Source organism: Mustela putorius, unplaced genomic scaffold (genome assembly GCF_011764305.1).
Source record: "Mustela putorius furo isolate JIRA1106 unplaced genomic scaffold, ASM1176430v1.1 tig00000788_pilon_pilon_pilon, whole genome shotgun sequence".
Taxonomy (NCBI): domain Eukaryota; kingdom Metazoa; phylum Chordata; class Mammalia; order Carnivora; family Mustelidae; genus Mustela; species Mustela putorius.
The window spans coordinates 10,680,878-10,707,663 of NW_025421481.1; the positions used below are offsets into that span (position 1 = coordinate 10,680,878).

The 26,786-nt window shown below is 39.6% G+C and overlaps 2 protein-coding genes across 5 annotated transcripts in view; one reads left to right on the top strand and one right to left on the bottom strand.

Moving 5' to 3' along the window:
- Window positions 1-10,199, top strand: part of CEP83 (centrosomal protein 83) — a 134,505-nt gene extending 124,306 nt beyond the window's left edge. For 3 of the 4 annotated variants that reach the window (XM_004748538.3, XM_045084842.1, XM_004748540.3), the window contains exons 14-16: window positions 5,510-5,613; window positions 8,344-8,533; window positions 9,520-10,199. In XM_004748538.3, coding sequence (XP_004748595.1) covers window positions 5,510-5,613; window positions 8,344-8,533; window positions 9,520-9,624 — 399 coding nt within the window. In that variant the 3' untranslated portion in view covers window positions 9,625-10,199. Of the gene's footprint in view, window positions 1-5,509; window positions 5,614-8,343; window positions 8,534-9,519 lie in introns of those variants that run through there. The other variant, XM_013054201.2, reaches the window with a different exon arrangement.
- Window positions 10,200-10,766: 567 nt separating this feature from the next.
- The window catches only part of PLXNC1 (plexin C1), a 143,214-nt gene continuing 127,194 nt past the window's right edge, over window positions 10,767-26,786 (bottom strand). Inside the window, exons 24-31 of the mRNA XM_045084841.1 lie at window positions 23,777-23,831; window positions 21,309-21,340; window positions 21,109-21,216; window positions 19,721-19,884; window positions 17,699-17,846; window positions 14,782-14,922; window positions 14,468-14,542; window positions 10,767-13,255 (exon numbers count right to left, since the gene is read on the bottom strand). Coding sequence (XP_044940776.1) covers window positions 13,151-13,255; window positions 14,468-14,542; window positions 14,782-14,922; window positions 17,699-17,846; window positions 19,721-19,884; window positions 21,109-21,216; window positions 21,309-21,340; window positions 23,777-23,831 — 828 coding nt within the window. The 3' untranslated portion in view covers window positions 10,767-13,150. The remainder of the gene's footprint in view (window positions 13,256-14,467; window positions 14,543-14,781; window positions 14,923-17,698; window positions 17,847-19,720; window positions 19,885-21,108; window positions 21,217-21,308; window positions 21,341-23,776; window positions 23,832-26,786) is intronic.

Here is a 26,786-nt window from a genome sequence, read left to right on the forward strand (position 1 = left end):
AGAAGATATGTTCCATTAAATGCATGTCAGATCTGGAGTGATCCAGAGTGTGGATTCCCCGTACTCATGTCCCAGCATCTTCAGTCAGGGTGCCGTGTAAGTAGCTAGAAATATTGGAAAGGAAAGCATAGAGATCGGTAATTCAGATTATAGATAAAGAATTAGACCCTTGAGATTTTGGAGATGATTGAAGAATAAAACAACTAAGAATTAAGTTGACTTAGAAAGAGGAGCTAGATTTAGTAGAGAAATGGTCATGGAGGTAGAAGCTATGATATGGTATTGTAGAAGTCACAGGAAAAGAAAGGTATCAAAGATAAATTGTCATTTAGCATGATTACTGAAAAGAGTTCATTGAATTTGGCGGTAAGATGGTAAAAGAGGAATCCTAGGTTTGTGTTCTTTTGATTTTTCTATTGTTCCTTTGTGTTGAATAATACTTTTAACACTAAGACATCCACTTGACAATCCTTTGATTGTATTGGACCACTAAAGTCAAAATTAAAATCATTCTTTACAGCCATTTTCCCCTCTGAACTCTCATTTCTTTGAGGTAAAATGTATTCTTCCTATCACTTAGGCTTCAAACCTTTGATTCATCCTCAGGGCTCCCTTCCCTCCAGATCTAGTCACTGTATTGGTTTCCAAGGGGTGCTGTAACAAATTACTGCAAACTCTGTGGCTTAAAACATCAGAAAGGTATTATTTCATAGTCTTAGAGGTCAGAAGTCCAGAATCAAGATGCCTGCAGGACCATACTCCCTCTAAGGCTGGATCTGTTCCACACTTCTCGCCTAGCTTCTGGTGGTTGCTAGCAATCCCTGAGTTTTCCTTGGCTTGTAGGCATATCATTTCATTCTGTCCCTCTGTCTTCATCTGGTGTTCTTCCTGTGTGTCTTGTGGAGTTTACAGTACTTTTAGAGCATGAAAGATATAAATCAAAGATGACAACTATTCATTGTTAGTCTATGAATAACAAAGGACACTTCTGTCACTCAGGAAATTCCAAGGATTTTAGGAGCTCTGTGCTAGAAACCCAGGACAAAGACCAGATAAATTTCTTTCTGTATAATGGTCACATTCTGAGGTTCTCAGTGGACATGAATATCTGGGAACACTGCTCAACCCAGTACACTTATCAGGCTTACAAATTTTTCCTTTATAATGTGTTTGCATTTTTTCCCCTCCTCACCTCATTTCCTTTTATTCCTGTTGCTAACACTCAGCTCAGGATCTATCCACGACCAGATTTCTCTGTATTAATTTAACCAATTTACTCAACAAATTTATTGAGTACCACTTAATGTATCTGGTAGTTTTGTTCACTGGAATACAGAAGTAAAGACTGTGCTGGGGAGCTTACATTGTATTGGGTGGGTGACAGATTAAAGAAACAAATATTTGTCAGGTGGAGATGTATGCTAAGAGGAAAACTAAGGGGGATAGAAGGGTCTCTTTATTTATTTATTTGTTTGTTCTAAAAGATTCTATTTATTTATTTATTTATTTATTTATTTATTTATTTATTTGACAGAGATCACAAGTAGGCAGAGAGTCAGGCAGAGAGAGAGGAGGGGAAGCAGGCTCCTTGCTGAGCAGAGAGCCCGATTCGGGGCTCGATCCCAGGACCCTAAGATCATGACCAGAGCCGAAGGCAGAGTATTTAACCCACTGAGCCACCCAGACGACCCAGAAGGGGCTCTTTAAATAGGTAGTCAGGGAAGACTTTTTGATAAGGTAACATTTGAGCAGGAACCTGAAGGAAAGGACGGAGGATGCTGTGTTCTATATGTAGGGGAACAGTATTCCAGACAGAATAGCAGGTAAAAGAGAGAAGCAGGGGTCTGCTTGGTATGCTGAAGAAATGCAGAGGGACACCTAGGTAGCTGGAACGGAGAGAAGTAGTAGGCCAGGTGATATTTTTATTCTTTGGTTTTTATTCTAAATGTGATAGGAACACACTGGAGAGGTCTAAATTGAAAAATAATATAATCTGCAGTGTATTTTAGAAGAATCTCTGGCTGTTATGTAGAGGGACAAATACTGAGTGGTAGTCAGTTTCTGTATATATTTTAAAGGTGGAGTTTGCCATAGTTGTAGAGCATGAAATATGTAAAGCAAAGATGACCAAGATGCTGGGCTTGAGCACTTAGTTAAAATAGACTTGCTACTTACTGACATGGGAAAGATTTTAGAAAGAATGGGTTTTTGCAGTAAAATAAAGACCTTTGGGACATGTTAACTCTTGGAGATACCCAATAGACTTCCATGTGGAAATGTTCAGTAGTCTGGTGGATCCATGAATTGGTAATTCAGGAAGGAAGACTAGACTAGAAATAAAGACTTGGGAGTCCACATCACATAAATGGTATTGAAAGCAAAGGGATTGAATGAGGTCAACTAGAAAGAAAAGGAAGATTAAGAGGAGAACAGGTCTGAGGATTGAGCTTTGAGGAATGCCGAAGTTGAGAAGTTGAGAAGAAAAGGAGGAAACAGAGAGGGAGTGGCCAGTATGGTAGGAGAACCAAGAAGATACTAGGTGCCAAGTGAAGAAAAGTGCTTCAAGAAAGATCGACTATATCAAATGATGTTGAGAGTAAGATGATACAATAGCAGTATGAAGACTAGGGATTCATTTGGCTATGCAGTGACTGTTGGTGGCCTTGTCAGGAGTAGTTGCCAGATTGAAGTGGAAGATAGAGTTTGTCTAGGGAATTTCATTGTATAAAGTAGAGAACGGGGATGGTAGCTAAGGAGGGTTGTGAGTTCAAAGAATTTCTTAAAAAGGAGGGGTGAATTATAGAATGATTCCGCAGCAAGGGGAAAATCAGTAATGCAGGAGAAAGGGGGCAGTTACAGGAATGATATCCTATAGTAGCAATTCAGAGGTGGAAGGCATAGGAACATGGTGTATCTATTATAACTGGGAAAGAGGCAAAATATATGATTATAAATTTCTGGTAAATTGATAGATGTGTGGAAGTTTTCTCCTGGTGGGCAATTTTCTAAGTGCAAAAAAGATTCCACATCTTTAGCTCAGACTCTGCAGAATGCAGATGTTGGATACCTGAGGAGAGAGAAGAAGTTGTAAAAGAATGTAAGAGTTTGGGGGCGCCTGGGTGGCTCAGTAGGTTAAAGCCTCTGCCTTCAGCTCAAGTCATGATCCCAGGGTCCTGGGATTGAGCCCCACATCTGGCTCTCTGCTCAGCAGGGAGCCTGCTTCCCTTCCTCTTTCTCTGCCTGCCTTTCTGCCTGCCTCTCTGCCTACTTGTGATCTCTGTCTGTCGAATAAATAAATAAAATCTTAAAAAAAAAATAAAAAACAAACAAACAAACAAAAAGAATGTAAGAGTTTGGAAGAGTGATTGGATTGGGGAATTAGGAGGAGGGTCAGGTAGCATAGCACATAGTTGTGTGTGTGTTTGCCAACTGTGTCCAGTTTATAGGTCCAGACAGTAGAGCATCATATTTAATAAAGATCCAGGTTTTTCCAGGTGAGTTTGAAGAAGAAGGAGATTTGGGTCAAGGTAATGAGGGTGTCTGCAAAGAAATGATTTTAATGAGGGGGTCTAAGGCATTCAATAGGTCTTTTAGTCAACTAACCAACCAGTGCTTTTATTGCATTCTGGCTCATTTCCCGGCACCTGGCAAGTGCTCAGTAAATGATTGGTTGTTTTACGATGATGAGGATGGGGACAGCATTGTCCTGAACCCTGGCTTCAAGATTTATATCTAGATTTTCCTCTGAAGAGGCAAACTTCAAAGTCTATCTCATACACTGATGCCATATCAGATTTCTTAAAACAATGTCTTTTTTACTTATCAGTCCCTTGCTGGAGACGCTTCAGGCAAATCCACATCCCCATTGTACTACAGATTCTCCCTAATTAATTTCTTATCCTTTCTAGAAAGCCCTTTCTAATGATTTGGTACTTATCAACTGGAATTCCCTTCAGAAGTCCCTGTATTTTGTATTGTATAGTTAATATAGGGCCCAGTTAAGCATGTACTCGGTGTGTGTGTGTACTTAAGATTTGATGATAAAATAAATTTTGTATTATAGTTTAAATGAACAATAAAAATGGAGAAATATGACTATTTGGAGATAAAAGGGAGAAGTTTTAAGATTGCAGATTTATACAATAATACAATGATGAAGTATTAAGCATTTTCATCTTTAAAATGTCTGCTGCTAGTTGAACTAAAATTCCTAAAAGCATATGCTTTTGATAATGACAGACATATGTCTGTGGATCAGCTCACCACATAAAAACTAGAAGAACTGGGCAAAGTATTTTAAAAAAATACCTCCACGGAGGGCAGCAAAGAATTAGGAGGCCAAGATCTTGGAGAGGTAGGAAACTGAGAGAGATGAGCATGGCACATGAGGTTGCTTTTTCCTTAGAGGAAACTAGACCAGGTAGATACATTAAACTATGTGATATTCATAAGGACAGGACAATATGTGGCAATGAACAGTTACTGTAAGCAACGACATGAATACACCTCACAATCTTGAGAGAAAAAAGCCATTTGTAAAAGAATTTCAGAAAGACTATGATTCTGTTCATATGATATTCAAAAATCAGCAAAACTATGCTATAACTTTGGAAGCAAATTAGCTGGTTGCCTTTTCAGAGGACTAAAGGGAGTAGAGAGTGAAAGGAGGAGGGGTCGGGGCACTTCTCATAAGGCAGTGCTCCTGGCCTTGCGAGGTAAGAGGGTCGGCATTTGCTTTGTGCTTTTACATTTTGCTTTATATTTACGTTCTGTGCATTTTTCTATAAGCCTGATATACTTCAGTGAACGAGTTACAAAACAAATACTTGAAAGGCCTATAGCTACTAAATGAGTTGCAACATTTATACATATTTTTCTATAAAAAACAAAACAACCTCTTTATAAAAATGAAAAATTAATTACCTTTGTTTTTATACCACTTTGGCATTATACCCTGATTTTTCCATACTAGAAAATTTTTCCTTTGTACAATTTAAATTTTTTTCTTTTTAATATTTAGAAGGGCATACTTTCAAACTGAGATGCATCTGTAATCTCCCTTAGCTTTCTGGTCCTTTATTGCTTTGGTAGAAATTTATCAATTGTAAGCATGCTTTTAATTTTAAATTTTTGGTTCTTTTATAAAACACATATCTTTTGGGAAAGTAAAGAGCTTGTGATTCCTTATCTGGTGACAGGTAAGCTCATTAGTAAATTTGACTCCTTCCTTTTTTAGATATTTTATTTGCAGCAGTTTAGTTATTGATACCCATTTTCTGGTTTGGCATTCATAACAGTTCTATTTGTCACAGTGAGAATATGAGGTACATCTGTGGCTCAATATCTTTGCATTTTTCAATAAGAATCATATCTACTAATCTTTCCTGCTAGTGTTCACTGAAAATACTTATCTCTAAGGAAAATTCTTTTGTTGAGTAAAATATTCTCTCTGTATTTTGTTCAAAGAGGAGATTTTGTATTAATGTACTTGCTCATATTTTTTTTCTAGAGAAAATCTCTTCATGAAAACAAATTGAAGAGACTACAAGAGAAAGTAGAAGTGTTAGAGGCAAAGAGAGAAGAATTAGAAACAGAAAATCAGGTGTTAAATAGGTAACTGTATAAATACATATCCCATGTAGTGACTTTGACATTACAGAACTCTGATACTGAGTGTATGTACACACTTTTTCTTTTTAAAATGTACTTTCTTTGTTTTCTCTGTAATACACTTGTTTTCTTTTATGTTTGAAAGAATTCTAAAACTGTTCATTGTGCTCCTAATTCATTTCCTTATTATTATTTTTTTTAAGATTTATTTATTTATTTGAGAAAGAGAGAGAGAGCATGAGAGGGGAGAAGGTCAGAGGGAGAAGCAGACTCCCTATGGAGCTGGGAGCCTGATCCTGGGACTCTGGTATCATGACCTGAGTCGAAGGCAGTCGCCCAACCAATTGAGCCACACGGGCGCCCCCTTATTTTTTTTCTGGTTGAATGTTCCTTCAAACCAAAAGGTCTTTAACATATGCCAGGCATTTGTGTTATGGTTGGGACTGACAGGAAATGTCCCTGCCTTTGGTAGCCAGGAGTGGTGTGAGTTCTTCTTAGCTACTGAGACAAGAGAGTTGTAGCATTGCATAGTTCCAAAAATGTGGCTGGAATTTTGAATCAAGATTTTTGATTTCTTGTTGTAGAAAAATATTATTGGCCCAAAGCTTCTGATTTTTTGTTTACACACAAACACAGCTAATCTGCATGATGAGCATGTTTGAGCAGAGATGATTTGCCGTATTAACTTAGTGGTAATGGCGTTGTTGACCCTTTTGATTCAAGGTAATACAAACTTTTCAGATTCAGCTAATTTCAGTGGTAGCCTTCAGCACAAGACAGTGTCAGACTCTCCTGTAATGGAAATTGCCTAAAATATCAAGCAGTGATGTTTCGTAATGTGCACCTGTCTTCCTTGGGTGTAATTATTACCAAAATGTGAAAGTTGTTTTTTTAGAACACCTGAAGTATATAGACTGTGGAATTCTTGCCTCTTCTTTTTCCTTTCCTTTCTTTCCCTCCTTCCCTCTCTCCTTCTTCCTCTTTCTTTCAGAGAAAGATCCCAAGAGTGGGGGGGGAAGCAGAGGGAGAGAGAGAATCTTAAGCAGATGGTGCTCAGTCTCATGACCCTGAGATCATGACCTGAGTCAAAATCAAGAGTCAGATGCTTAACTGACTGAGCTATCCAGGGATCCCAAATTCATGCCAGCTTTAGAATTATTCTGACCCAAAGTAAAAAGCCACCAAATTTATTCTAAAACAAAATTCAATTTACTACCTCTTCTATAACCATTAATTTTGAAATATTATCCATTCAGGATTGGGCACCTATGTGGCACTGATCATCTAGAACTTTGAATGGTTTTGAAAACTGTATTTAATTAGTGGTGTGGTTGATGGTCAGGAAATTCATGTCCAAAAAGGAGATGGTATATAAAGGCGTGAAAAGTTCGCTTTTTTATCCCAGATCCTTTTTCCCAAAAGTTAATGGGTAGCTTTACCTTTGTCATTAGTTACATTTCTTTTTTAAGATTGATTTATTTATTTGAGAGTGTGTGTGTACATGTGTGTGGCTGGAGGGGGGTAGGAGAAAGAGAAAGAAACTTTAGCAGGCTTCTGCTCAGCACTGAATCCCACGTGGGACTTGATCTCATGACCCTGAGCTGAAACCAAGAGTTGGCTTAACTGACTGTTCTATCCAGACACCCCCATCAGCTACATTTTTAATAATTAGGCTGTAATTCCTGTATTGGGCCGTATTTCACCTATAAAAATGATAATTTTGTAAGATTCAACCTAGTATTTTCTCTATTTCTACTTGACTCCTTTGATAATAAAAGGCACCCTTTTAGTTTAAGGAGTCTTTTAGTTTCAGGATTCATGGGTTGGTGGAGTGGAGTGGAAATTTTTACTCTTCAATTAATTAGCAAATAAAACTTGAAAATGAGTTAATAATTGGGCTGCCTGGGCAGCTAACTTGATTAAGCAGCTGACTCTTGGTTTTGGCTATGGTCATGATCTCAGGGTCATGAGATCAAGTCCTGAGTGGTGCTTCCCATTCAGTGGGGAGTCTGCTGGAGATTCTCTCTCCCTCTTCCCCAGAACTTCCTGCATGTGTGAACACTCAGGTGTGTGCTCGCTCTCCCTCTCTCTCTCTCTCAAATCTTTTTAAAAAAGATTTGATTTCTTTAATTTACTTATTTCAGAGAAAAGGAGAGGGAGCATGAACGGGGAAGGACAGAGGGAGAAGCAGATACCGAGCAGGGAGCCCCTGGGATCATTACCTGAGCCAAAGGCAGACTTTTTTTTTTTTAATCTTTTTTTTTTTTTTAAGATTTTATTTATTTATTTGAGAGAGACAGTAAGAGAGAGTATGAGTGAAGAGAAGGGCAGAGAGAGAAGCAGACTCCCCGTGGAGCTGGGAACCCGATGCGGGACTCGATCCCTGGACTCTGGGATCATGACCTGAGCCGAAGGCAGTTGTCCAACCAACTGAGCCACCCAGGCGTCCCCAAAGGCAGATGTTTAACAGACTGAACTACTTAGGCACCCCTAAAATAAATAAATCTTTAAAAAAATAAAAATGAGTTGAAAGCTTGCAGAACTAACAGTAATACATGATCAAGATGTCATATTTCTATTTATCTTTCTAGATAGAATTTTATGTATAAATCATACAAGATAAATTTTATAATTTTGAAGTCCATTTTATTCCCATTTGAAATTCTGTGGATCATACTGTTCTTCAATAGAGTGTAACTATTAAAGAACAGAAACACTTTTTTTCTTTTTAAGACAAAATGTTCCATTTGAAGAATATACAAGGCTTCAAAAAAGATTAAAGGACATACAGAGAAGACATAATGAATTTCGAAGTTTAATTTTGGTTCCTAACATACCTCCAACAGCATCTATCAATCCTGTTACCTTTCAGTCATCAGCCATGGTTCCAGGCATGGACCTATCCTTTCCTCCTCATATGCAGGTACGAGCATTTATGTTTTTGGGCTTTTTGTTTGTTTTGTTTTGTTTTGTTTTAAAAAAGCACAAACATTTCTGTAAGTTTTTGCCCATTTAAATTCAGAGTTAAAAACTCAAATCTTTCTTTACTATAGAAATTTGCTGGTAAAAGCAAAGTGGATTTGAATCTATTCTGTCCTTTAGTGATGATGCTAGGAATGAAATCCCCTGGACAGTTGAAAAGAAGAAACTTGACTAATGAGTCTTTGAGTAACCTGGAGTTTGCTGCTCACTCCATTACTAACTGCTGCTGAGCGTTTACTAATGCTGTGCACTATGCATTTTTCCGTATAATATTTTATTTAATCCTAATGGAAAATATTTTGAGGGAAGATGTTATTCCAATTTACGGATGAGGAAGCTGAGTCAGAGGTGAAGTAACTTGCCTAAGGTCGTAGCTAATAAGTCACAGAACTGAGTGTCAAACCTAAATCTGTTTGATTCCATATCCTGGGCTCATTCTACAAAGTAGGTCCCTGAGATACTGAAGGAATCAAATTGATGGGATGATTTTCAAAAGATGATATATTAAGTAATTACATTTTATAATATTATAAGCACCAAAGATTTTAGTCACTGAACTGAATCTCAGACCAAATGCTTTGTTTTTAATAAACTACTAAACTCCAGCCTTGTTAAAACATCGGCATGTAAGTATGTCTGGGCCCTGCATTAGTATTTTCCAAATCACTCCCTGGTGAGTTTTATATCTAGATAGACGAACAGACTTTGGGATTTGCCAAGGGCTGGCGCCTGAGGCAGAAGAGAAGCAAGGACTAGTTAGTAGTCTGGCCCGTGATGCTGTCTTCTCAGACTGCTAAAATGGTCATCCTTTCTATGCCAGATGTTGTGGCCTGAGTGAAAGAGCTACTCAGGCTGTTGCCTACCAGTTACTTTTCCAGCTGTTTTTCTGAGCTTGCTTCACCCCCACCTTTTTTCTCTACTTTTAAGGAGGAACAGCATCAAAGGGAACTCTCTCTACTTCGCAAAAGACTAGAAGAACTAGAAACAACACAAAGGAAACAACTAGAGGAACTTGGCTCTCCTGGGGAATGATGTTCTTGGAGAAAAGGCAGATAAAAGAGATGAAATCAGCGTGACTCAATAAAGCTTGAAGTTTTAACATATGTGGCATTTAGATATTGTATTACTGTTTGCCAGAACATTTGAATGTGCTTCGAGAAAAGGTACTGGCTACATGCTATATTGCATCAGTGTCAGGATTTTAGGATTATACTAATGATAAGCGAAGCATTAAAACAGCTCAAGAGATATTTAGAATATTTATTGACAACCCTTTGAGAATGTTAAAAAAAAGGGGGGGGGAATCAAGTTTTTAAATTATTTTATTAATTTCACTTCAAAATTTTTTGACTTTTTTTTTTTTTTTGGCATTTTGCCTAAAATATGCCCATGTTGAATTCCTTCAGACTCTTTGAGATGGTTGGCAGTAACAGGGTCAGTAAACATTTTCCAGTTTACTTTATACAGGAGTTCTAAACTTCTAGTTCTTGAAAAAAGATGGCAATTTAAAAGCATTAAAAAACAAAACTTGAAGATATCTAAATATTACAAAATGCTACCATTCTAAAAGCTGTGTGCACATAATTAAAGAACTTAATATTTTTCTATATTGTTGTGTGTTTAATTTTATTTTGACCATACAGTGTGTATTTAGCAATGTAGAAGATCTCATTGTTATTTTCTATTCTAACCCAAAGCCACAAAGTACAAATAATTATATCCTATGACCGTATAAAACAAGGGCCATTCATTGTAAAATTTGAATCCCTTGGGGTCCCTTAGAAATACTATTGGTATTTAATGTTGGCCCCCACTGTTGTGGATCTAACCAAGTTATTATAAATGTTTTATTTCTGTGTATCCCTAACCTCTTTTAAAGGAATTCTGCTGCAATAACTTCACATCAACAAGGCAGAGCTCAAGTCCGCCAAACTAAGTGGAATGTTCATTGTCCAGAAGTCTTCAGGATCAAAAGTCCCGGTAGATAGTGGAGGCCAGGGTTGTACCTGAGCAGTCCTTAGCGTCATTTAGAAGAAACTAGATGTACTTACTCCATTACAGAGCTGCTTATTCACATATGCACTGGCACCCAGATAATTTCCATGGAGCTACTTAGAATAAAAACTCTACTATAATAGAACATTTGAAGGAAAAAAAAAAAAAGACAGTCCACATTTACATCAAAATGTTTATTTTTGGATATAGACATTTAAAACATTCATCTCCAAGTACAGCTTCAATCAGGTATACAATAAGAAATAGACTTTAGATCCCTAATACAGAAAAGGTAACAGAAATAATTTTTAAATGCTGCTGTAGACACTAGTGTTAGAAAAAAAAGTTTATAAATGAATTGTTTGCACCAAAAAAATATGCAAAGAAACTTGAAAATAGAAATTGTTTGCCATTTGTTTCTCTGGTTGCTGTTTAATATAGACCCAGTGACTGATTGTCTTCAGCACACATCTAATTTGGCCATTTACTGCATTTGGCTAATGTGATCCAAAATGTGATCTAGATAGTGCTTTTCACTGGAGGATTGACAAACACGCTACATACATTAGTGAATCTTCACACCACCTCAGTGAGGTAGGTTAGAAATATTATACAGAAATTGAGGCACAAAGAGGTAAGTGACTTGCCCAAAGTTCCCAGCAGCATCGTACCCGGAAGAGGAGGTAGGTCTCCCCATGGGACTCATGTGCCAGAGAGCTGGACAGGGACACCCTCATGTAGCATTTACTGAATACTTAGATAAAGCTGTAGCTGATCCTTTTCTTAGCATTTCTGTACCCTAAAGAAGGGGAAGTCTTTTGGGCAACTCTCCTACCCTTGGCTCTCAACTGTCCTGTTATTCTCTTATGAATGCCTTCACATCAAGACTGTCGCAGCCTTAGATGGGGACCAGACCTCTCACCTTTATACTTGTAAGTAACCTATTTGGTAGTATTTTTGAGGTGTGTCCATTGGACAGACAATGGTCAAAAGTGACGTGATTAGGAAGGGGCCTATCAGGGTAATAACTGCTTATTTGATCATTCTGCTGAGGTATCACCTCTTACTCTTTGCTAGATACTGAGGAGCACAAAGAATTTCATTTTCGAAGACAAATTCACACTGATATCCTGATATCCCATACAGTGTTGGTATAAGATTTTAAGGAATAGATGATCAGTGTTTTATTTGCTACTTGAAAAAATGTCTTTCCTTAATCTGGGATTCGGAGCACCAAGGGTAAAAGGTGCCACAAGGAAAGTTGAGAGTTGCCAATTACATTTTTTTACTTTTGATTTAATAGAAGGAAAACACAGTGGTATTAAAATTGGTCATGAGCAGCAAAAATTCAGGAATAAAAAACCAGCAATAAAAAGACTACAGTGTAACTGGATAGGGGATTCTTTAAAAAGAAAGGCATGAATAAATTGGGTATTTTGAATTCTTTCTTTGTGAGGAATACTTTCAAAAAGTACATAGTAAGACTAAGATACCAAGTTGTATACTAATATTTTTCAGGCCTTGGGCCTCAAATATATATATTCATATATAATACTCCAGTGTGAACAGCAATTTCATGAAATGTAAAATGTATCTTTTTTTTTTTTTGTAATCACACACAAGTATTTATAATCACAGGGTTCACCAGAAATCTAAAGCAAGGAGACACCAAGTACAGAAATGTAGGATTAGGGGAGGAAGTTACTCTTCTACAGTTAGTTCTGATCAAAGTTTTTAGACAGAAATAAACTAATGGTGTTTTGTTTTGTTTTACAACAGCCAACATGTCCACTATCAAATACATTTATATGAACAAATGAAAAAAGGAACATATCAGGACAAAGTGGGTAAAATGCTGTTGCATTTTAAATAAACCTCCTCACTCTCCTTGCTTTAGAGCTCCTTCGTGAGATGGAGGTGAGTTGATGGAGTGTAACTGGCGACCACTGAAAAACACGAGCCCTTTCAACAATGTTGCAACACTGTCAGTTTTTGGTTTAAAAACACACACACACTCACAAATGCTAAGTGTACACACTACCAAATTCTGCGGTCAGCTTTTCCAAGAACTACTGGGGAAAGTTTCAATGCCGCAAATCCTCGAGGTTGCCCTAACACTCCCGCCTTGTTTCCAAATGACTCATTTCACATTTTCTTGTCATCACTGGCAGTGTCCCTTTTCTGCAGAAGTGCAGTGTAGTCACAAGTGCTACAGAACTGTAGTTTTCAAACAAAACCACTGTTGTCATTGTGCTTAAGTGGAGACTGTAGTTAACAATACTGACACTTGCTTACTGGCCCTGTATTCTCTGTAAACAAGGAGGCTGTTTACAACAACCACTTCGACTCTATTTACAGAAAGGTTCCCACAGTATATGCACAGGCACAATGGTGGGTATGCTTTCTAAAAGCTGTGCATGTGCCTTGGTCTCTGAAAGACTGTGCTCAAAGTGGAACCTGTGTGCAAACTTTAAAAAATTAACGACACAGAGTAGCTCAAGCAGCCATTTTGCTCCCAAGTCGTCTGAAGAATTTTGCCAGATTAAGCCAGTCCCCAGAGTGCTTACATCCACTTGCATTTCTTCTTTTCATCAAATAAGACTTTTACATGCAAGAGTTGTTTCTGAGCTTCTTCCAGCCCTCGTTCTCTTTCTAGTTTATTTAGAATCTGTTGACAATTAGAACAGTTATTTTAGATATTGTGGTTTTAACATTACAGTTCTGGGGTTTTGTTTCTTTTGTTGTTGTTTTTTTTTTTTTTAATTTTGTTTTGTTTTGTTTGGGGGGGGTTGCATTCCTGTTGCTGTGAGTGGTAAAATCTGTATGAAACAGATGCCAACATTTTCTTCCATCATTTACATACTCACTTTGCAAGTTGTTTTGCTAAGTCATTATCACAGGATCAACAACACTTTGGCTTAAAATAGAAGCTAGCAAGAAGTACCAACTATTTGCTTACAAATATGGGGCCAGACTTCCAAGGCCCTGTTTTATGCATTATGTCACAGCCATTCCAAGCACAGCAAGCATTCTGGGCAGCCAACATGCAGGCAAGTATTTCTTCTTAAATGCAGCAGGCAGGGGCATCCTGGTCAGTTAAGTATTTCCCTCCCCTCCCCTCCTGGGCAGTGTGGTGCCTCCTTTCCCCTCCCCTCCCCTCCCCAGTGCTTCCCTTCTAACCCCTGGCCCCTGGAAAGAAGGATGCTTATCATGTGTAAGGAACTCATTGCCTCTACCCTACCTTAGCGCTTCACTTGATCTTCAAGTAGCAAATGGAATTGGTGAGCTATTCTCACCATTGACATGGATAGCCTGTCCCAGCATGACTGAGTGGGGGGAATCAGGGAAGGGGGAATTAACATATATTTGGAAACAGCGCATCTGATGACTGTGTCTGTGTGAATTCCCAAAGAAAAAAATCCAGATTAAGGAGAATTAATCAAAGGAGAATGGTTTATTGAAATAGTTGCTTAAGTTAGAAATATGTTATACTTTCATATACCTATTGAATACAGAATCTAGGCAACTTAACAAGCTTAGCTTTCATTTTAGCAGATTACAATCAAGCATAAGCTGGCCCTATTTAATAGGACCACTGCTTACTCATCAAAGTTATCCTGAAGTCAGTATGGCTACAGACCCCATTAACTCAAATGTAAATTCAGGCTGGTCCGAAGGTGGGCAGCATGATAAAACTAAGAAGGGGGCAGCCACGTGCAGGGTCTGGCTTGGTGCCAGGATCCCACACCTCAGACAGGCTTCCTGGCTTCCCTGTCTGGCCGTTAGGGATGCCAGAGCTGTCCTGAAACCTACAGAATGCTTTACACCCAAATCTTGGAGGCTAATATCAATTTTTTAAAATGTTATTTAAAAATCTTACCTCATCAAAATATTTTACGATGTATTTGTAGATTTCTGTCAAGGCCACTTCTTCATTAAATTCATTTTCATGTTTCTTAAAGAAAGAGAGTCTTGTTGAGAGATTCTGAAATGACTTTTTAAAAAAGCAAATATTTTCTTATTTCGATTTTTTTTTTTTTTTAGGAGGACAAGAATCTTAAAGCCAGGTTCCACGTCCAGCATGGAGCCTGATCCCAGGACCCTGAGATCACAACCTGAGCCAAAATCAAGCCTGGAAAGCTGAACCAACTGAGCCACCCAAGCACCCCTCTTATTTCTGCTTTCTAACAATACCTTAGATTCCTGAGTTAAGAATTCTTCCATTTCCGAAGATGACAATGGAGGCAAATCCCTGATTGCTTTGTAATATGATTTTACTTCCTCTTTGTAGGTTGGGATATCCTTGGCATAGAGAAGTTTATTAGTTGGTGCTTCCTAAAAAAAAGAACAGCCACGGCCAAGAATAAAAAACCATGGGGAATTTTATAACAATACCAGTGTAGCTGAACTTCCACCATTATTATCTCCTAGTAACAAAGCTTTCAAAGCTTTTTGCATGCAGTGGGCCTTCATAAATGTTGACTGAATGACTGACTGCTATCCAGATAGTTCTGGTGAGTCACTGTTCTTTTGAGGCGGATTAAATGCTAATATATTCTGCCTTCCTCTCATAAAAGAACTAAAATTATTATTTTTGCATGATTTTGAGTTACTGTAACAATGGAACTTATTTCTATCATAGTTCATTACTAATGGTTGTAAAAAGCCTGAATTAAAACATTTGCTCTCATCCTCACCCACCAGTGAATTTTGGCATTTATGAAAGACTTGATTGTAGGTCTGATTGAGCCCTTTATATAACCATGAAAGTGGTAAGTAATTGGCGGTGGTGGATTTTTCTGCTTGTCCCTTTTATTAGATTATAAAGCTCTTCTACTGTTCTCAAGGAAGTACATGGTCATTAGTACTGGGGGCTCTGATGTCTGATTTTGCAAAAGTTCCCTGTCAGCTTGCATGCTTTTATGTAATTATAATAGTGATAATATTAAAAATTAAGATTTTATTTTTAAAAGCCATTTTCCACAAAATTTTTGAAATTCCTACTCAGGGAAAATGGGTGAGTTAATGATAGGGCTGATGTCCCAGTACATTTTTCAATGTATTGAGGGCACGAAGAGCCGTATCGGTGGCTGCATCATTGTGAAGGATGCCTACACTGAGCTATTACTGAGATGCTTGCCATGTGGTAGACATTGAATGTAAAAGGGTAAAGATGACCAGTACCTGCCTTTAAAAGACAAAGGTACACAGTGGTTACTGTGATACCAATAATTAGTGGCAGGGTGTAAAGAGAAACACCACGGAGCTGGACAAATCAGGGATCCTAACAACTTGGAGGGATCTTAACCAAGACCTGCAACCTCTCAGAACATCAATTTGCTCACCTATAAAATGAGGGTAATAATAACTACATTATGTGGTTCTTGTGATGATTAAGTGAAATATAACAAGAACATAGTAATGAGTTAAGAGTCATTTTTCTTCCTGTGAATAAAGAAGCATTTTCGTTGCATTGGTCAGATGAAGAACAGGTGTGGGCAGTGTACAGGGAAAGTCCATAGAGTAGTTACATTTAGACTGATCATAGCCTCCTGTAGCTCCTGGTACACATGAGGAAGCTGTGTTTGTGGAGTGAATGAATGAATAAGAGTTTTACTAGACAGAGGAGTTATGAGACAGAAAGGGATATGAAAACAAGTTCATGGTAAGTTTGGGAAAAGTAAAAGCTGTAGCATAGAAAGTATATGGAGTTTGCCAGAAAAGAGACTTGACACCCAATCAGGAAGAGCCTTGTGGCACTGTGAAGATTTTACCTGGTAGGGAATGGGAAGTATTTAAAATTTTTAAGCAGGAGATGGAGAAGACCAGATTTTTGTTTTAGAATGACAACCCAAGACACAGCGAAAAAGGAGAAGGTAGCGGATGAGACAGCAGGGACCAGGAGGCCAGTTCTGAGGCAGTTCTCCCAGGGAAGGGGATGGAGGGATAGAGTAGAATGAAGGGGAAAAAGACACTTTGGAGATGGCAATGAGTAGTACCCAATTAGGGGCAGGGAGGAAGGAGGAGGAGTCAAGGATAACACAAAGAATTTTACCTTGAGAGACAAGGTGATGCTAGGAAGACAAAAGTGAGGACAGGTCTGTTTTGCAGAAATGGTGGTGACAGTATAGATTTAGACTAGGAGGCCGAGGCACCTATGAGACACCAACCACATTTCATTCCAGGCACTCTCTCAAACCTTACACCAAAGGGACACTGCTCAGCATTAGAAGATTTTCTGAAAGCATTTAGGTACTGATACTGCTCAGTTTAATACATTTTGGAGTGCCTGAATAAGACCAAAACATCCCTTTCAAAGTTTGCTCTGTATTTTTATCTTTCTTTGATTTCCTGGGGCTTCTGCTCAGCAAAGCCAAAAGAAAAACAGTATCGATGTTTTGATTATGAATTGACAAACCAGTGGTAATAGAAATCTCAGGCCAGATCTTCTTCCCCGTGAGCAATTTGTTATATTCAGATAGACTGAGTGTACAGTTGACCCTTGAACAACACTGTTGAACTATGTGAGTCCGCTTTACTCTTTGTGGAGTTTTTTCAACATGATTCAGTACTGTAAATATATTTTCTCTTATGATTTCCTTGATGTTTTCTCTAGCTTTAAGAATACAGTATATAATACATATAAATATATAAAATATGTGTTAGTCAGCTGTTTATATTTGCAGCAAAGCTTCCGGTCAGCAGTGGACTACTAATAGTTAAGTCTTGGGGAAGCCAAAAGTTACAGGGTAATTTTCAACTCCATGAAGGATTGGTGCCCATCATGACCCATTATTCAAGGCTCAACTATATTCAGATGGGATTAATTTAGCTAAGCTGATTTCAGTAGTTTCATAGTTTAGTAGTGTCTGCAGAATGTTTTTCTAGGAAACAAAATTTATACTTTGTGGTAAAGGTATTCACAGGCAGAGTTCGGCAGTAGGATGGGGAGAATAATCTATTTTTTAAAAAACTAGATGGAAAATGAGAGCTTTTAAAGGAAAGCAAATTTTCAATGACTACCAATGACTCTTTATTGTTTAGATGTTTAAAAGAAAGAATGCTACAACTCACAGGAGTGCATATAAGAAATACCAAAGCTAGGCCTTACCTTCCCGAGTTGCTGCTCTGTGAGAGAAAATGCGTCCATGAATGCCTGGGCAATCACAGATAAACAGCCGTCTATGTGTGGTGTCTTCTTAATGTCAAAAACAAACTGAGGGTTCTTCAGGATGTTTACCCAGAAGCGAAGAGGAAGGCTGTTCCAAAGAGAAATCTCTTCAGATACAGCCCTTTGTAGGAGGCGGCTGCTCTGTTTATCACAGTTTGTAAACGGGTGTTTTTGCCCTTGTTATTGAAGTACGCAAGTCTGCTCTGCCAACTATGCCAAGTGACAGATGGCAGCGTCACTCGGAGCAAGAAAGGGTTAAACTGACAGGCACTGCGGAATGGGAGGGCTGGAGCAGGAGAAATGTGAAAGTGGCCGCTGACAAGACTAGAATTTTCTCCAGATCTAGATCGCATTAGTTGATGGCCACCCATGAAAACATTTCATCGAGTCTCCAGAACTTGACCTCTTCTCACCCCAAGTGCCACACCCTGACCTAAGGCACGGTTGCCTGGGTTATTAACCCCCCAGGGGCTCATTAATTCTCAGTTAATTCTCCCACAGCACAGAGTAAGATCCTGTCTTTCTGCTCAAAACCCTCTGTGCTGTCCACGGGCCTTGGGATGAAGCCCCTGCACGATCTGGGCCCAGGCTGTCTTCTGCGAGCCCTCACCTTATTCCAACTCCACCACTGGCCTCTTCACTGTTCTTAATGCGTATCGGGCAAGCGTGTGCCTCAGGACTTTTGCTTTTGTTGTCCATCTTCCAGAAACTATCTTCAAACAGATAGTCTCATGGTTTATGCCCTCACCTCTTTCAAGACCTGACTTGAATGTCATCTCTGTGAGCCTCCTCTGACCACGGCCCTATTACTCTCCATCCTCCTTTCCCATGCTGTCTGCTCTACTAACCTTCTAATATACTATAATTTGCCTATTTATGGTCTCTTCCATCCATCTGAATGCAAGCTCTGTGAGAACATGGATTTTTGCCTATTCAGTTCATTGCTGTATTTCCAGCACCTAACAGCTCAAATATTTGAATATGAACCTGGGAATATTCGGAGTCCTTCCATTATTATCTCAACTCGGGCCTAGCAAACTCCCTCCATCGTAAGGCTGTTGGGCCTCTCTGTAGCTCTACTGTCCTGACTCCTGCCCCTGCTCAGATGCCACAACCTTCCCAATAAAATGGGAGCTTGAGGCACCCAAGCCTGGTGTAGGAGTGGCAGGACTGGCAAATCAGAGGCTGGGACACAGGATGGGAGTGAACCAGTATAGGTAGTTGGGACAGACCTGGGTTAAATGGGAGGAGATGAGACCTAGAGCTCTGGAACTTCAGATTTTAATATTTATTTAAAATGCTCTGCCCACCGTCAGTACTTAGGAGGGCTTGGGATGACCCTGGAAACTTCTATTACTCCTTAACACCGTCTTATTCACAGCTCATGGACAAAGTATTTCAAATAAAGGTAATGAGCCATGTTTCTTTACTGAGAAGAAGTTGAGAATAGAGCTGGATACCTCGCCTCAGCTTTAGGTAAAATGTTAGAAAACAAAACACAGTCCTTTGGAAAACTCTCATAGTATCTAAGTACTGCATTTAATCAAATAAAAATAGAAATATCCATGCAGAATCAGAGTACAGACAGATAGCTTGATAACTGAAAAATGATTAATCTCTAATGGGAAATCATCATATAATAAAAAACCACAAAATACTGATTTCTTATCTTTTGCTGGTCAAGCTAAATTTAACATTCTATATAAGGTCTTTGCATGCATTAAAGAAAATAAAGTTTGTTTGTTTTGTCCTAAAGAATAGGATCTCAGCATAGGAAGAGTTTTGTTTCTTGTTTAAAAATAGTAACAGAGGAAGAATCTGCTCTGACATGATAGCACACCAAGCCAAAGGATTCTGATCTAAGAATAATGAATCCTTTCGTGACTATCCATGCCCTCCTTTCAGTTAAGATTCTGTCCCAGATTCTTGAAAATAGTAATATCACCTACTATTTGTTCCCACCTGTTTGTTTTCCAAATATGTACGACATCAGGATCTGTGATTTTTTTGTTTTCAGCCTGGGCATCCAAAAAGTCAAAGAAGTATTTTATAGCAAATGGGGCTCTGCTGTTGGGTAAACTCCAAATGCTTCTAAAAAGTTTCTCAAGCACAGAATGAATTGCCACCTGAAAGACAGAGAACATCAGACTTGGGAGACTGGAGGAAAAAAAAAAAAAAAAAGAAAGATTGGTTTTTGAATACAATGGAAAAATATGATCCTAGTTCAGAGAAAACGATGTACAAAACAGAAAAAACAACCTGAAACGAAAATATGACAAATTATCAAATGAGGCCAACACGCTCACAGTATGGGACAAGGGCCCTGAAAATCCATGCCCAGGATTACATTTGGTTCACCAGCTTCTTGCTGATAACATTGTTCAGTCAACAGAGAGGATATCTTACAAAAATCTCTAGCAGTTGAAATGGCAGTTGTAGGGCTGTATACATAAACCAAGAAGCCACGGATGTTTAGTTTTAATAGTTATGTTCAGCCTGGAAAAACTCAATGTTGCTCAGTTCCCAGAATTTTTTCGTTGCAAGTATTTCCATCATAGGTTTTTATTACGTACTTTCCAAAGCATTTTGAGTGTTTTACAAAAGCCAAATAGGCAGAGCTCTGTGGGACAGATGAGAAAATCAAGAGGCTCTGGCTGTCCTCTACCAACTAAACAAATCTACTGAGCTCTAAGCATACCTTCTGCTATACTCTGAAGAAGAGTGCCCACCCGGAGACCAGGGCCAGGTGTACATAATAGCGTTTATATTGCTAGTCATTTCAAGGTGGGAAAAAAGGATCACCACAGACTTCGGCTAATCCCACTATAAACCAGATAAAGTAAAATTTGCTTTAGTTTTAGTATTAGTATTAATACTAATAAATTTAGTATTAGTATTCCGCTGGCTTTTACACCTGACACTTTTATAGAGGAACAGCATTCTTGACTTTAAAATGAAGGAAAAAAAAAGATATACTAGGTTTATAGACACTGACCCCACCCTTCATTTATCTGCAATTCAGAGTGGGAGTTTTATCACTCATCTATAGTAAGTAAACAAAATGTACCATCAACCTAAAAAATAACAATAGTGAGATGGTGGGTAAAGGAACTGGGAACAATATTAAATCCCTGATTGAAGATACAACAGTCAAAATTTGTAAAGTGCTGTTATCTTTGTGGCTTATAAGAAAGAGGAGGGTAGGAAGTGTTTACAATTTAAACTTTCATTTTGCTTTGCTAGAAGGCACAAGGGATTTGTAACATTTTCACACTTCAGTGGAAATTAAGTCAAACACATCATACACCCCCAAGGTAGCCGTAAAAGCACTCCCAGAACAGTAAGTGTACCTTGGTCGACAGCAGCTTTGTCAGATACATTTCTTTTACTTTGAACTTGTGCTTCCCTCGATGTCTTTTTCCTTGCACATCTTGGAATGCTTCTGAATCTGGTAAAATCTAATGGAAAACAGTAGAAGCGTTACCCAAGGAGACCGTTTCTACTACAGAAGGCATCCAACTCAGGGGCAAGCACAAGAAAGACAGCTCACCAAATGGCAGTGGTCTTCTGAGTATTCCACATCTGAATGCCGGAGAAAGGGAGAGAAAACGGTCTATTAAAAAAACAACCACGGGCTAATTGGCCTTCTCATAAAACGCCCCATTTGTGCTATAAACAGAAGAGGTTACTTGAGCTCTTCATAGGTACATTTTTTTTCACCCTGCTGCATCTCAAGATCTTAACAACGTGAAGACAGAACGGGCCAGGGCCTGGAGTAGGAAGCAGGTTCCCAATAGGCTGAACGGTCCCTTGCTGGGGGCGGGGATAGGAGAGGTTCAAGCCTTCTCCGTTAGCAAATGTACCCATGGCACCTACTGAGTGCCAGAGGCACTAGACAGACCTAGTTCCCACCCCACCCCCAATGGAGTTTACATCCTAGCCAATGAGGGACTTTTTATGGTTAATTATACAATTAATTATATAACTAGAATTGTGATAAAGCTTGTGAAGAAGTATATGCTAAGAAAGTAACTAACGAGGGTCCACCACCCTACTCTGGGAGGTTTCTCAGAAGAAAGCATTGGAGCTGAACCTAAATGAACGACTGGAGTTAGCCTGGCAAATGGAGGAGACCCAAAGACAGGAAGAATGCACCCCTTCTGGGATCGGAAAGGACAATGAGTTGGAGCTCCTAGAGCAGGTGCAAGAGTGGCACAGAGTGGGGAGAGTCCTGAAAGAAATGTGGCAGTGAAGGGAGTGGTGAATTGGGAAAGAGGGATTAAGGCACTAGGTTTTCTGTACTGAAGATGAGGGAGACTAGAACATCTTGGAACACTAAGGGAAAAACTGCAATAGGTGAGGAGGTATAGACAGTTCAAATGAGAGATGATTATCTGTGGTGTAAGAATGTACAGCAGGTTGGAAAGGATGGGATCAAAGGCACAGGTGAGAGACGGGCCTTGGAAGAGAAAGGCACAGCTCTGGGATGCCAGGGAAGGCACAGAGGAAAAAACCGGGCAGACACAGGACGGGTGGGAGGTTTGGTGCTGGACATTGAGAGAGTTCTGATTCCAGTTTTCTCTGTGAGGTATGGGATCAAGTCAGCTGGTGATAATGCTGTGTGGGTCAGAGCTTTGAGGAGAGAAGGCAGAATTCTGGAGAACACAGAGCGAGCTACCTAGAGAAACACAGTGGAGGCAGGCTGCACTGAGGGTCCTGGTCCTGTTGGGCACCAGGAATTTATAGTGACTCCAACTGTACTTTCCTCCAGTGGTTGCCTGGGTATAGGTTCAGAAAAGGCCAGTAGTTGGGTTCATCCAGGGCTGGGGTTGTGACTGAGAGGGTGGGGAAAGGGGACAGGCCCAGGAGGTTTGAAGGATTAGCAGGGGAGTGATCAAAATGATGACTCTCAGCTGAACTGGACAGAGAAGCAGCAGAGGCATTGACTGCTCTGAGGTCCCATGAAGAGACCCAAATGCAAGATCCCCAAACAGTAAGCTCTACAAAAGGCCTGATCTTTGAAGCTTAAAATACAAAGCTCTTCCACTTTTTAGAAGGACACCAATTCCCCTCTGCCAGAATGACAGTCACCTTCTGGAAGATGCCTTCTCTCACTATAGCCAGATATAATGATGGACTGCGGTGGGGGGGGGATCCCTAAAAGGGTATTCTACAACCTACGAAATTATCCTTTCTATTTAATTGGAGTCCCTGCATTCCCTATTTGCAATGACTAGGTCTTGGGACCTACCAGGCTGCTCTTAGTATTAAATCTAGAAATCAGGAAGCCTCCCCTCCAGAGGTGTGTGTGTGTGTGTGTGTGTGTGTGTGTGTGTGTGTGTATATGTATGTATGTATGTATGTGAAGTCCTGTTATGAGGCCCGGAACCCTTCTAAGAGCTGAACTGACTGTCTTGGCTGGGGTGTATTTTCTCTGGAGACAAACCTGGGCTAGGATCTAGGGATTTTCTCAAGGCACCATCACAGTGTTTTCCTGTCCGGAAGTGGTAGAGAGGATAGAGACTAGTTTATAGACTTTCCCATAAAATCTCCCCATTTAGTTTGCCTCACTCACTTTCTGGGAATCTTGCAGAGGCTATCAAAGGAGATTTGGATTTCTAAGTGGATTATCTTGTTTGTTCAGCACTTGCAGGGCTGTGTGATTATCTACAAGCTTCCCCCTCATTTTGCCAGAGGAGTTCCTCTCTTAGCCCCCATCTTACTGAGAAGTTGGCACAGAGCGAGGAAGGCTAAGATTCTGTCCCGAGTTTAGGGTTGTTGAAGGCAGCAACTTCCTTAGTGCTGGGCTGTCCCAGTCAACCACTGGTTACTGTTTCCTGTCCTCCTCGCATGGCTCACATTCTTCAGAATAGAAACACATTAAAATGGCTTTTCTCCGATTTCAAAGAATTATATAGCAACAACTCAATCTCACTTTTGTGACAATACATCAGAGAGGCAAAAAGCAATACTTTATAAAGGTGAGTAAGAACAAAGGGTGAACATTATATTGGTTACCTGAAGGAAAATTTGCTATCTTCTTAAAGACCTTTATAGTGGATCCATTTGATATCTGAAAGCAAAGATAAAAAATATATGAGTTTTCAAAATTTAATGTATTTCTCCACTTCATCCATGAATTAGATAGCTGGATGGTTCTTGCATTCTCTCACTTATTAAATATTTATCAAGAATTTCTACATGCTGGGCACTGTCCTGGAGGCTAGGGCTATAATGATGACCAAGACACTCTCTCTGCCCTCAATGAGCTCACAGTCCTGTGAAGGAGACAGACAAGGCAGTGAGGTGTAGTGAGGCTGGGAGGGGCAGGCCAAGACACTGTAGGGCCAGTGGGACGTGGACCAGCCCTGGAGGAGGGGAAGACAAGGCTGTGCTAGGATGTACCCTGGCCTCTCAGGGGTCAAGAGAGGGCCACTAACTTTTTGAGGTTCCTACTATTTTAAGAAATGCTGAAACAGGTGTTCAAAAACTTATCTACAGCAGGTATCTAATCCTAGGACAGCGATTTCACATCTAAGTATATACCCAAGAGAAAGAAGTCCGTATCGCGAGAGTTAACTATTTGTAATTGCCCCATATTGGAAACAACCAGATATCATCAATGATGAAGTACTTTGGGGGTATGTCCGTACCATAGAATATTAAACAACGGAAGTGAGCAAATTATTTCTACAAACTGCATGGGTAGACCTCACAATGATAACGTGAAGTAAAGGAAGCCACACAAAAGAAAATGTACTGTGTGAATCCATTCACATAAAGCTAAAAAGAAAACAAATGGACACCAAAACAGTCAAACTATGATGTCAGATGTTTGCAGGAGAGGAGTTAGTGGTAAGGAGGGGACTTCTGAAGAGCCCGTAATGTTCTCCTTGACCTGAGTGGCGCTCACAGGAAGTGCTCACTCTGTGACCATTCATCCAGCAGTATACTTAAGATTTATTCTCTTTTCTGCAGCTATATCATATTTTTTTAAAAAGCTTGTAAAGTCATAAAAATTGCATATACTTTTAAATAAAAACTTTAACATTTAAGTATGACTTACAGGAAAGCACTAAACATTCACTAAGTGTGCAGCTCAGTGAATGTTCATGTATGTATATACCTACATAAACACTACCCACATGAAGATATGAAATATTTCAAGGTCCCAAGAAGCACCCCCATTTTTGCTTCCCAGTCAGTAACCACTGCATCCTCAGGTAGAAGTAATCACTAGTCCGACTTCCACCTGCTCTTGAACTTCATATAAATGGAATCATATAATGCAGCTGACCCTAGAATAACATGGGGGTTAGGGGTACTCCCCCACCATGCACAGTTGAAACTCCACATATAACTTTTAATTCCCCCAAAACTTAACTGCTAATAGCCCGACAGGAAGCCTTACCAAGACCAGTCAATTGACACATATTTTGTATGTTTTGTGTATTATATACTGCATTCTTGCAATAAAGCTAGAGAAAAAAATAGTAAGATCAAAAGAAGATACATTTATAGTACTATACTGTATTGACTGAAAAAAATCTGCATGCAAGTGGACCTGTGGAGTTCAAACCTGCATTGTCCAAAGGTCAACTGTTATATTCTTATGTCTGGCTTCTTAGGGTCAATAAAAGGTCTGTGATGTTTATCCACATTGTTGTAGCCACCAGTAGCTCTTTCTTTTAAAATTACTTTGTATTATTGCATTTGTGAATCTACTACAAAAAAACTCCCATACAATAAAAAGATAGAAGTATTGATACATCCACAGCATAAACCTCAACATTATGCTAAGTGAAAGAAGCCAGTCACAAAAGACCACATAGTGTACGATCCTATTTATATAAAATGTCCAGAATAGACAGATTTATACATACAGAAAGTAGATTACTTGTTGCCTAAAGCAGGGGTTGGAAGACTGAAGAACGACTGCTAATGAATTCAAGGTTTCTTTTTGGGGTGATGAAAATGTTCTAAAATTAGATTGTGGTGATGATTACACAACTCTGTAAATGCACCAAAAACCATTGAATTGTACATTCTAGAAGGTGACCTTTATGGTATATAAATCATCTCAATATAGAGCTGCTAAAAAAAAAGTGCCACAGATTTTAAGTGCACACATTTGACAAATAAATGCTTTTACCACACTGACACACTATTGTAATGCCCATGCATACTCTCTTTCATCAATAAAGTCAAGAGTTCTCACCTGAGGCCTTTTGGGACTGTGCAACTCAGGGCCAAATGGCCCTCCGGTGCAGCCCTCCCCTACAACCAACCAGGAGAAGAAGCACCTTTCAGGCCAAGGGGACTAGCTGCCAAGATGCAGAGGGCAGACCTCACTGTTCAGAGGGGCTAGTTTACAAAACTTTAAGACAAAGGGGCCTTGAGGAAGAGGCAGGTCAGGGATACACAAATCCTTGCCTTCATTCTGGGATTGTGGAGGGAGGATTAATGCTATTGTTTTGGAACATGGTCAGCTAAGTGCTATTCCCATCCATTCTCAAGTTCTCAGTCTTTTGAATTCTAATACTACTTTGGATCTAGCCTTCCCCAGTTTGGGAGAAAGGAGAAACCTAGAATTTCTCTTCTGGGCTGCTGCACATTGGTTATCAGAATGTACAAACCTGCTTAGCAAGCACCGAAGGATTAAAGCCGAATCCCCTTCAGGTCGCACCACAGAGGAAGGAACACAGAGCAAAGCCAACCCTGCACAGACACCCTGACTGCAGCTGTCCAGCCAGCTGTGTCTAACCAGCTGCTACACTGAGGCCAGAGGCCGCCAACCACTGGTGTTCACGGCATCTTAGAGGGAGGGGGAGTTCTAGGTGCGGGGGCTGGCTGGGCCATCAGGCCTCCGACAAGTGTCTCCAGCATGGGTTCTGAACTCTTATTGAATTCTGCTCTGCTGTTATTGCCAAACATCCTCTCCTTTCCACTTGAGCCATTCATTGTTTCCTGGTTGATTTTTTCCATTCTCTTCCATATTTGATGCAATTAAAGTAAACACTCTGCACCA